At 41.4% G+C, this 12,364-nt stretch overlaps 1 protein-coding gene across 8 annotated transcripts in view; it reads left to right on the forward strand.

The window, feature by feature from the left end:
- LOC124608920 (sodium/potassium-transporting ATPase subunit alpha) overlaps positions 1–12,364 on the forward strand; it is a 634,604-nt gene that overhangs the window by 587,094 nt on the left and 35,146 nt on the right. For all 8 annotated transcript variants that reach the window (XM_047140031.1, XM_047140033.1, XM_047140030.1 and 5 more), the window contains 2 exons: positions 3,043–3,291; positions 9,092–9,230. In XM_047140031.1, coding sequence (XP_046995987.1) covers positions 3,043–3,291; positions 9,092–9,230 — 388 coding nt within the window. The remainder of the gene's footprint in view (positions 1–3,042; positions 3,292–9,091; positions 9,231–12,364) is intronic.

Raw genomic sequence — 12,364 nt, forward strand, 5'->3', positions numbered from 1 at the left:
AGGCTGTCAGTAGTTCTAATGGAATGTTGTCTACTCCCGGGGCCTTGTTTCAACTCAGGTCTTTCAGTGCTTTGTCAAACTCTTCACGCAGTATCATATCTCCCATTTTGTCTTCATCTACATCCTCTTCCATTTCCATAATATTGTCCTCAAGTACATCGCTCTTGTATAGACCCTCTACATACTCCTTCCACCTTTCTGCTTTCCCTTCATTGCCTAGTACTGGGTTTCCATCTGAGCTCTTGATATTCATACAAGTGGTTCTCTTTTCTCCAAAGGTCTCTTTAATTTTCCTGTAGGCAGTATCTATCTTAACCCTAGTGAGATAAGCCTCTATATCCTTGCATTTGTCCTCTAGCCAACCCTGCTTAGCCATTTTGCACTTCCTGTCGATCTCATTATTGAGGCGTTTGTATTCCTTTTTGCCTGCTTCATTTACTGCATTTTTATATTTTCTCCTTTCATCAATTAAATTCAGTATTTCTTCTGTTACCCAAGGATTTCTACTAGCCCTCGTCTTTTTATCTACTTGATTCTCAGCTGCCTTCACTACTTCATCTCTCAAAGCTACCCATTCTTCTTCTACTGTATTTCTTTCCCCCATTCTTGTCAATTGTTCCCTTATGCTCTCCCTGAAACTCTGTACAACCTCTGGTTCTTTCAGTTTATCCAGGTCCCATCTCCTTAAGTTCCCACCTTTTTGCAGTTTCTTCAGTTTTAATCTACAGTTCATAACCAATAGATTGTGGTCAGAGTCCACATCTGCCCCTGGAAATGTCTTACAATTTAAAACCTGGTTCCTAAATCTCTGTCTTACCATTATATAATCTATCTGAAACCTGTCAGTATCTGCAGGCTTCTTCCATGTATACAACCTTCTTTTATGATTCTTGAACCAAGTGTTAGCTATGATTAAGTTGTGCTCTGTGCAAAATTCTACCAGACGGCTTCCTCTTTCATTTCTTAGCCCCAATCCATATTCACCTACTACGTTTCCTTCTCTCCCTCTTCCTACTACCTAATTCCAGTCCCCCATGACTATTAAATTTTCGTCTCCCTTCACTATCTGAATAATTTCTTTCATTTCATCATACATTTCCTTGTCATCTGCAGAATTAGTTGGCATATAAACTCGTACTACTGTAGTAGGCGTGGGCTTCGTGTCTGTCTTGGCCACAATAAGGCGTTCACTATGCTGTTTGTAGTAGCTTATTTGCGCTCCTATTTTTTTATTCATTGTTAAACCAACTCCTGCATTACCCCTATTTGATTTTGTATTTATAACACTGTATTCACCTGACCAAAAGTCTTGTTCCTCCTGCCACCAAACTTCACTAATGCCTACTATATCTAACTTTAACCTATCCATTTCCATTTTTAAATTTTCTAACCTACCTGCTCGATTAAGGGATCTGACATTCCATGCTTCGATCCGTAGAACGCCAGTTTTCTTTCTCCTGATAACGACGTCCTTTTGAGTAGTCCCCGCCCGGAGATCCGAATGGGGGACTATTTTACCTCTGGGATATTTTACCCAAGAGGACGCCATCATCATTTAACCATACAGTAAAGCTGCATGCCCTCGGGAAAAATTACGGCTGTAGTTTCCAATTGCTTTCAGCCGTTCGCAGTACCAGCACAGCAAGGCCGTTTTGGTTAGTGTTACAAGGCCAGATCAGTCAATCATCCAGACTGTTGCCCCTGCGAGTACTGAAAAGGCTGCTGCCCCTCTTCAGGAACCACACGTTTGTCTGGCCTCTCAACAGATACCCCTCCGTTGTGGTTGCACCTACGGTACGGCTATCTGTGTCGCTGAGGCACGCAAGCCTCCCCACCAATGGCAAGGTCCATGGTTCTTGGGGGGAAGATTGCTCCCATTGGGGTTGCAAAGACAAGATTAGACCAACTATACAGCACAAAAAAAATGGTTCAAATGGCTCTGAGCACTATGGGACTTAACATCTATGGTCATCAGTCCCCTAGAACTTAGAACTACTTAAACCTAACTAACCTAAGGACATCACACAACACCCAGTCATCACGAGGCAGAGAAAATGCCTGACCCTGCCGGGAATCGAACCCGGGTGTGGGAAGCGAGAACTATACAGCACAGACAGATGCATTTAAACACTCATTTTTCTCATGCTGAATAGAATGGGAGAAGCCCCAACAACTGGTCCATTGGGACATACCCTGTGCCATAACTGCAGTGGTTTGCAGAGTATAAATGTAGCTGTGGAAGTAGGGGATGAGCTATGAGGACTGGCAGCACCAAGAAAAGCATTTCTGAAAAAGAAAAATTCGTTAGCACCGAATATAAATTTAGGCGTTACAAAGTCTTTTTTGCAGGGTTTTTGTCTAACCATGTATGGAAGTGAAACATGAATGATAAACAGAATAGAGACACTTTTGGAATGTGCTACAGAAGAATTCTGAAAATTAGGTGGGTAGCCCAGGTAATTAGTGTAGAGGTATTAAATTGAATTGGGGAGAAAAAGAATTTGTGACTCAACTTCATTAAAAATTACTTCAGTTCACAGGACACACAGTGAGGCATCAAGGAAACATCAGTTTGGCATGTAGGGAAGTATGATGGGTAAAAATTGTAGTCTGAGGTCGAGTGATGGACACAATAGTGGGGTTCAAGTGGATATAAGTTACAGTAGTTACGCAGAGATGAAGAGGCATGCACAGGGTAGAGTAGTGTGGAGACTTGCATCAAATCAGTCTTCGAAGTGAAGATAACAACAACAAGAAGCTGTAAATAACTTTGATTCTTTAATTGGTTCCTTTATAAAGGCTTAGATTCACTCCTTATTGTTGTTGATCCGAAGTAGTGCTTTGTTGCTAATGAGCCTAAATGGGAGTATGTTAAATCCTAATTACAAATAAAAACAAGGTATAATTATGCACAGAGAAACAAACTTATAATCATTTTCCAATGTTCAATTTTCAGAGATTTTTGATAATGTGCAATATTAAATTTTCCCCACTTTTTTCCACAGTCTGTCTAATTTTGACATTATTTCATAATTTTTTCAGGTTTCTGTGACTTTATGCTGCCAACAGACAAGTTTCCTCCTGGATTCAAGTTTGATGCTGATGATCCTAATTTTCCCCTAAATGGACTTCGTTTTGTTGGGCTTATGTCAATGATTGATCCACCTCGTGCAGCTGTACCTGATGCTGTTGCAAAGTGTCGTTCTGCTGGTATAAAAGTTATCATGGTGACTGGTGATCATCCCATCACTGCCAAGGCTATTGCTAAATCTGTTGGAATCATCTCTGAAGGTCTGTACAGTATTTATATTTTCTGGCGAATTGGAAAAAGAATGTAAAAGTAACTGATTTGCAATATTAATGTAGGTGACTTATTTCTACGATTATGCATCTTATCCCAAAACATCCTGCACTGAGATTAAAGCTTTGTCTTCTATCATTGGTGTATTTTCCCTCTCTTTGCATTACTCATCCACTTCTATTTTTGTTTTCTGCTTTCCTTCTCATCTGCTAATCCTTCCCTGTTATTTATCACTCTTCCCCTGACCAGTAAACTTCTTCTCTGTCTGTCAGCTTTCTTTTCTACTGTTGTCGTATATTTCTTGTAGACGTGGTTACTCACATTTGATAAGAATGTAGTGAGAAAATTCCTTGATGTTAAATTCCCCACTTACTTATTGCTATGGATATTATAATTGTTATTATTATTACTATTATTATTATTGTTATACACTGATAGTGTACTTTACAAATTGTGATATTTATTCACCGTGGAAGTCTGGTGAGAGAGGACCTGAAGACTGCGAGCTCCTTTTTTCTCAGTGTAGAGCAACTCACAGACTACTGCATAAAAGTTAATATTCTATAGCCTGTCATCAGAACGACCATCTGAAGAGTGGCATTGAAACTAAAATTGACCACCATACATTGTGCTCAGTGACAGTCGAAAACAAAAGAGAACAACAAAATAATAACATCTTGGGTTGTTGGGTGTTCTGCCGGATATCAGCGTCGTACTTGCACGATATTTCGGTCACGTAGCTCGAGACCTTCATCAGGTGCGACCTGAGACTGCTCCTCGAGTGGACCTGGTCCAGTATTTATGCCTATGGACTTCCCCCTCCACCAACGGCTGCAGGCGCTTCCTCTGTGGTCCGCGCCAATTCCCTGTGACCTGCTGGAGCGTTGCTGCTCCGTTTTCCGTCCGCTGCGGTTCTAGGTGTTCCCTCTGCGGTCCGCGCCCACCAAACCCGCTCCTGGGGGTTTCATCTACGGTCTGGGGTACCAGGCGTTCCCCCTGCGGTCCGCGCCCGCTCACCGCGACCTGTTGGAGCGTTGCCGCTCCGTTTTTCATCTGCTGCGGCTCTGGATGTTCCCTCTGCGGTCCGCGCCCACCAGTCCCACTTCTGGGTGTTCCATCTTCGGTCTGGTGCTCCTGGCAGTCCGTCAGGGGCTCGTTTACCATCTCCATGTCTCTGGTTCTTCTGTTTGTGTAGTGTTGCAGCTGGCCCCGTTGCTCCTTTAACAATTCCAGAGCCGGATCCCAGGCTCTGCTTAGCTGGTACCCTGTGTCACGATTCATAAGATCGTCAGCCATTTTAATCTCAATCGATTCTCTTATGACACTGTCCCAAAATCTGGGTGTTTGTGCTAGAATCTTGGTATCCTCATACTTCATGGCATGATCTAGCTCTAGACAGTGTTCAGCAATGGCTGACTTAGTCACCTGTCTTAATCTAGTGTGCCTCTGATGTTCTTTGCACCTGATCTCCACAGTTCTTGTCGTCTGGCCAATGTAGGACATGCCACATTGACAAGGTATATTGTAAATCCCTGGTTTTCGTAACCCCAGGTCGTCTTTGACACTCCCCAGCAGTCCCCCGATCTTGTTGGATGGACAGAACACACACTTGATATTGTGTTTACGCAGGATCCTACTGATTCTGGCAGAAATAGAGCCAGCATAGGGCAGATATGCCACCTTCCTTGCTTCATCTTGGCCTTCTTCAGGAACCTGTGGTATAGTGGCTGGTCGGAGTGCCCTCTCAATTTGTCTGTCCATGTATCCATTCTTGGAGAAAACTGTTTTGAGACGTTCTATCTCTATGGGTAGATTCTCTTGGTCTGATAGGGCACGTGCTCTGTGGACCAAAGTCTTCAGAACCCCATTCTTCTGTGCAGGGTGGTGACAACTGCTGGCCTGCAGATATAAATCAGTCCAGAGGAAAGCAGATGGATCAATTGGCCACAGTGTGTACCGAAAACCTACACACACTGATTTATATCTGCAGGCCAGCAGTTGTCACCACCCTGCACAGAAGAATGGGGTTCTGAAGACTTTGGTCCACAGAGCACGTGCCCTATCAGACCAAGAGAATCTACCCATAGAGATAGAACGTCTCAAAACAGTTTTCTCCAAGAATGGATACATGGACAGACAAATTGAGAGGGCACTCCGACCAGCCACTATACCACAGGTTCCTGAAGAAGGCCAAGATGAAGCAAGGAAGGTGGCATATCTGCCCTATGCTGGCTCTATTTCTGCCAGAATCAGTAGGATCCTGCGTAAACACAATATCAAGTGTGTTTTCTGTCCATCCAACAAGATCGGGGGACTGCTGGGGAGTGTCAAAGACGACCTGGGGTTACGAAAACCAGGGATTTACAATATACCTTGTCAATGTGGCATGTTCTACATTGGCCAGACGACAAGAACTGTGGAGATCAGGTGCAAAGAACATCAGAGGCACACTAGATTAAGACAGGTGACTAAGTCAGCCATTGCTGAACACTGTCTAGAGCTAGATCATGCCATGAAGTATGAGGATACCAAGATTCTAGCACAAACACCCAGATTTTGGGACAGTGTCATAAGAGAATCGATTGAGATTAAAATGGCTGACGATCTTATGAATCGTGACACAGGGTACCAGCTAAGCAGAGCCTGGGATCCGGCTCTGGAATTGTTAAAGGAGCAACGGGGCCAGCTGCAACACTACACAAACAGAAGAACCAGAGACATGGAGATGGTAAACGAGCCCCTGACGGACTGCCAGGAGCACCAGACCGAAGATGGAACACCCAGAAGTGGGACTGGTGGGCGCGGACCGCAGAGGGAACATCCAGAGCCGCAGCAGATGAAAAACGGAGCGGCAACGCTCCAACAGGTCGTGGTGAGCGGGCGCGGACCGCAGGGGGAACGCCTGGTACCCCAGACCGTAGATGAAACCCCCAGGAGCGGGTTTGGTGGGCGCGGACCGCAGAGGGAACACCTAGAACCGCAGCGGACGGAAAACGGAGCAGCAACGCTCCAGCAGGTCACAGGGAATGGGCGCGGACCACAGAGGAAGCGCCTGCAGCCGTTGGTGGAGGGGGAAGTCCATAGGCATAAATACTGGACCAGGTCCACTCGAGGAGCAGTCTCAGGTCGCACCTGATGAGGGTCTCGAGCTACGTGACCGAAATATCGTGCAAGTACGACGCTGATATCCGGCAGAACACCCGACAACCCAAGATGTCATTAGATCGCCGGGAAATCCTGAAGAGTTACAACAAAATAATAGTCATGGCACTAATACTTATACCTTGTTGTTGATTTTGATTAAACTATGTAATTATTTTACTGTAGCAACCAGATTCATATGTCTACATACATTTAATAATATTCATTCAGCCCCAAGCTAGTGTCTCCTGTAAGTCATAGTCGAGCTTTCGTATTTGACGTTAGCCAACAACACGAAAAAATTCTCTCTTCCTTCTTTGCTAGTGAAATTATTTACTGCCCTTAAATCAATCCTTTACTGCTAATTTGCCGTGGGGAAAGCTAATTTACTTGTTTGCTAATAAATTTTAAAGACATATCCTCCACAAAGAAAGAAAACTGTGCACTGTTGCGATTTTATGCAACCTTTCTCTGATTAATTTTATATTTCTGACTGGTACGTAATGGATATTATTATTCATTTTTGAAATAATGTGATAAAGAGAATGTCAGAAAATAATCCCAGAAATGCGTTCTGCCTGGAGTGGGAGAAAAATTCAGTTCTACATCTACTTGTATTGGTACGCAACTTCCTACACCGTACACTGCAGCAGTATAACAAACGTCATAAGGAAGGATAATGTTTGATGAACACTACAATTCACTTCTTTATTTTATACATTTTTTTAAAATCACAGTTACTGTGGATAATTACAGAACTTCTTTGCAGTATTACACCAGAGAGAGAGAGAGAGAGAGAGAGAGAGAGAGAGAGAGAGAGAGAGAGACGGGGGAGGGGGGGGGGGAGTCCAACTTTTATGTTAATAATCAACTAAGCGGTTTATATATATTTTTTGTAATTGTTCACTTTCTTTAACTTAACACAACAGTGTTAACTAAGGACATTATTCTTTGCATCTCATTGTATTCTTTTTAGTTGTAATACTTGTTTCTCTGATTTATGTTGAGACAACACATTGCCATCTGTCAATCCCTAATAACACAATGTTCTCTCCGCTTCCATTAGAGGTTCCCATTTTTGCCAACACAAGGTGCAACAAGTGTGTCCTTTGCTGTATTGCTTGTCTGGTGTGAATCGTGTTGCTTTAAAGAAAATCGGTTATGTATTCAGATACCAGAAACTAGTCTCATTGGCGTTCTCGTACATGAAAAAAGTAAATGATATATAAACTTAAATCAGATTATTTTTAACATTTTGTGTGGGAAACTGTAGCCTGTTGACACGGAGAAATGTATAGAAAAAATTAAATAGTTAAAATAAATGTGAGCTATCCATGCTGCTCCCTCAAAAGACCTTAATCTTGCCAGCTGAAGTAAACACATAAATATTGTTTCACCACTATAAATTGGCCCTTCACTTGATGGCAGGTGGAAATTGCAGGAGCCCATGCCTTGCCCCAGCATGCATTAAGACAGCATTGAGGAGAGGAGCAGTGAAGGGAAGGCAGTACCTTCCCCTACCAGCAGTGCTGGCACCATTATTAATATTTTGTACTCATATTTAAGCAGAGGTGACACACAAAAATATCGGCAGTGGTTGGAAACAAATGAGTGTCTTCCAGGTAGTGCCGATTCTCTCTGCTATTGACAGCCCAGTAAATAGGGTCAACTTATCATGGCCATGCTGTAAATAAATAACTGCGTTGATATGCTCCTTTTGTGGTTTAGTCTTTACCATTGATGGATAATGATATTAAGGTCATTAGTTTAATGCACAGTTGATCGCTTCCAATTTGTAAGTGATGGAAAGGTCAGGGATGATATCCACTCAGCCTTGGAAAATCAAATGAGAATCTTCCAATGTAAATAAATAGTGAAACTGCCTGTCAAAATCTGAAGTAGAGTGAAACTGAAAGGCTTGCACCAGACTGAGCACCATAACTTCTTATAGTAATAAAAACGTAGTTTTAAGTTAATTTCAAACTGTCCATTCATATGGAAAAGTAACTGCACATACATCACATCAATTTGAATTGTGGTTGCTAATATTACACAATTCCAAAATTGTGAAACAGCTCTAATGTTGCAGCGACTGATTCGTAATGAATGAGATCGCTGTAGAAAATCTTTGCACAAAAATAGCTCAGTTATGGAATTGCTACCTTGATGTGTTAATTCTGAACTTCATGATTTTCCTTAGGGTAACTACTCTCCTAGACTTATTTTTGTGTCTCCGACATCAAGGTAATCCTCTCCCACCTGCAAACTGTGTGCATAAGCTTAGGAAAGTAACCATTAAAGTTAGGGGTTCTAAGCTTTTTGATTCATCCCATACTCTCAAATATAAAGAAATATCACTGAGATGTGTCATCAAGGGAGACACTAACCTGGGCCTTCTACCAGTCTGGAATGGGACAACATACCTGTAGTTAAACTGTTGTCAACACAGTTCTCAGTTGTGAAAGTACCAAATGTACAGTCTGCAGAGGCATGTGAGAGAGATATGACAGGACAGTGTCCTCTGTGCATATATGATGCTTAATTTATTGATAACTGATTCATTATTTTTTTTAAATTGTGCCAGAGTAAGATTTAATAAAATAAATCTCATTTTGTGAACTTTAATCTTAATCACACCTCCATTTCCAGGCAATGAAACTGTGGAAGATATTGCACAACGATTAAACATTCCAGTGTCAGAAGTTAATCCTCGTGAAGCAAAAGCAGCTGTGGTTCATGGTACAGAACTACGTGACCTTAATTCTGATCAGCTAGATGAGATCCTCAGGTACGTATCACTAGTTCATCATCAAGGAATAACATTCTTGTGAAGTATGCTTAATAGTGTTACAGTTCCATGATGAACAGGAGCCTACTGATTTTTCGCATTGCTTTTTACTTTTTGAAGAACAATTCATTTGAAAGTCTTTGAAGGTTGAGAAATTTATGAAATGGAAAAAAAAGATTTCTGCCTCAGTTGTTGTTTATTGATTATGAGGAAACAGTTATTCAAGGAGAGTTGTTTCTTTCAGTAATAATCAGGGAAGTATTTACTGAGAAAAAGACTAAGCAGTGCTAAGTCTGTCAAGTTTAACTGAACATTATCTTGCAGAGTGAGTGAGTGAGTGTGTGTGTGTGTGCGCGCGCGTGTGTGTGTGCGCGCGTGTGCGTGTGCGTGCTTGGGGGTGCAGGTGTGCGTGTTTTGAGGAAAAAAAAAGAAAAATTCAATCCACTTGACCGATGCAAGTATGTCCTAGAAACCAAGTGATACGTGTAAAGAAACTTAGTACTCATCTGTTCTTCCACATAGTTGTCTATTGCTCCATAATTCCTGTTCCACATAAAATACGATGTTTTGGAGATGGTAAGAGCAAAAAGAGCATTAGGTGTAAGAGAAGCACAAATTTCAGAGGATTTGTCAGAAACTTTTATTCAAGTTCTACATTATTGTATGCATTGATCAGTGGTTGTGTGTGTGGTAGAAGAGGGTCATTAAAAAGACAGAAATAAAATAATAGAAAATCAAGGTTGTAGTAACACAGTATGAAAAGATGACTACCCCCACAACATAGAGTTGGTGTTGACTTGAAGAGAGACATCCACCAAATGTAGAAAAATCTCACACAAACACAACTCACACACAAATGGTCATTCTCCAGGTGTTGAGGCTCCCACCTTAGCACCTGAAGACAAAAGTAGCCACGTGTGTGCGCTTGCGTGCGTGCGTACGTATACACACACGTAAATTTTTCTTTAAATCTATGTCTCATGATGGACTCCGCCAGCTAGCTGAATATATTTAGAACACTTTTTCATTGTGTTTGTCTGTGACTCAGCGCTGCCTCTGTGTGGGGAGTAGCCATCCATCCTTTGCGTATTATTGTGAGATGACAGAAACCATCTTCATATACTTAAAACAGTAAGCTTTTTGTCCTATTGCCAACTTCAGATACTACACATTGTTAGTCTTTCCGTCTTAATTTCAGCCTGCTCTCTCTGATAAAGCTCATAATATGATATGTGACTGTCTGCAGCACTCATTTGTTCTACACGAGAAGTCCACTTATGGCAATTCCTCATGATGATGTCATTTAAATGGTGTGAAATAGTCTTGTATCCTCCTTAGGTCACTTTTTTGTCCTCATTACACCAATTATCGGTTGAAGAAAACACAATTCCTTTCTTGCAAGGACCTATTTTTCCTCACCATAGTTCCCATCAAAGTGTGAATAGCTACAACCTGTTCAGTATATGCTCCTACTAGATGGTTATCTGATTTTAGTTTCAGGTGCTGAAATTGCATTACAGAGTGTTCTTTTACTTCTGTCTGTAAGACCAAAAATTTTTTTTCATTTCTTAGACTACAGGCTTTGGCCAACATGACCATCATCAGAGCTGTTTTAAAACATGTCCTAATGTAATGAAGCCACAGTGGCATTGTAAAAAAATACACACAAAACTAGCTTAGCAGTGTCACACATTTTTGAAATCCCGTGTAAATTAGGCAACAGGGCCTGCAGTGTCATCCTCTTAACAGCACTACTGTTCATAACAAACTTTTAGTACTGTTATGAACGGTAACATTGTTAACAGTATGACTGCCAGAACTGTGGACTAGTTTTATGCTATACCTATACTACTATCTACAGGCAAGTTGTTGGTTAACGTTGTTACAATTTTTCAAAAGTACTTCATCAATTCACTTACGATTTTTGCACGACGCACTAAAGATAATTCAGACGGACATAGGCTGGATATATTTTTTAATATTGTATGTAACCGTATATGTAATAGATAAAGAGGAAACAACAAAAAGTTCTTGACCAATTTACTTAAGATTTTTACACAATGTTCTAAAGATGATTTGGGCAGATATAAGCTATATATTTTTAATATACAGCAAACATGGCAAGGCTTTACAGTTACCAGATATGTGGGATTTGGATACACATCTAAAACTCCTTCCATCTTCTTCCCCCAACCCCCTTTCCCTCTGCCAGTCTCCTCCTCCTTCCCCCTCACTATGTCGATCGGCTCCCCCTCCCGTGCCCCCTCATGGTTCTGTTCTCTTACCCCTCTCTCTGACCTTGGGCCTTGTTTATTGTTATTGCAAGCGAAACCATGATTGGAAACTGAAGTTACATAATATGAATGGGTAAATTGGTCAGGATATTTGGTACATGGAGAATGAGAGACATCTCTCCAGCTGCTGGATCTGTGACTGTAATGGCTTCAGTGACAGTATTTCATGTTGCTTTAATCTACGAAAGTATAGGACTACAAAGTTTTGGATGGTTCAGATTCCGTAGTAGTATTCTCATCATAAACCAATAAGCCAGAAATATAACTTCCTGTATAACCAACAGTGTGTAAGAAAACAGAACAGGATATGTTTGATTGTACAAATTTTGCCTGAAAATACAGGTTGTTTCAAAATGATGTTTCAAAATGAATGGGACAAAAAGAAAATATTCCTATGACTACAGTAATGACTTTATTTCAGAAATACACATTAGACCAAAAGGTTAACTCCCACTGTTCCCATGGACATTTGCAGAAGTATAAAGTGGCAGATGCCTATCTGGTGTTGCATTTTTTGGGACCTGTTCCAATGTAGTCATACCAGTGGAGTTAATTGTGCCTAGCATCTGGAGGTTTAACTGCTGTAAGTCCTGTGGAAGTGGTGGAAGGTAAACTATGTGCTTTACACATTCCGGAAAAACAAAAAAAAAAAAAAAAAAAAAAAAAGAACTATTGGTGTAATGTCAGGCAGCATGTGGGGGCCACAATATTAACAGCACATTATTTGACTTGGCGTGACCAGTCTGGCACTGTGGAAGATGTTCTTTGAGGAGATTTCTTATGATGTCATGGCAATGTGGCGGGCCCCTGTCCTGCTGTAAAATGAAGTTGAATAATTCT

Source organism: Schistocerca americana, chromosome 1 (genome assembly GCF_021461395.2).
Source record: "Schistocerca americana isolate TAMUIC-IGC-003095 chromosome 1, iqSchAmer2.1, whole genome shotgun sequence".
Taxonomy (NCBI): domain Eukaryota; kingdom Metazoa; phylum Arthropoda; class Insecta; order Orthoptera; family Acrididae; genus Schistocerca; species Schistocerca americana.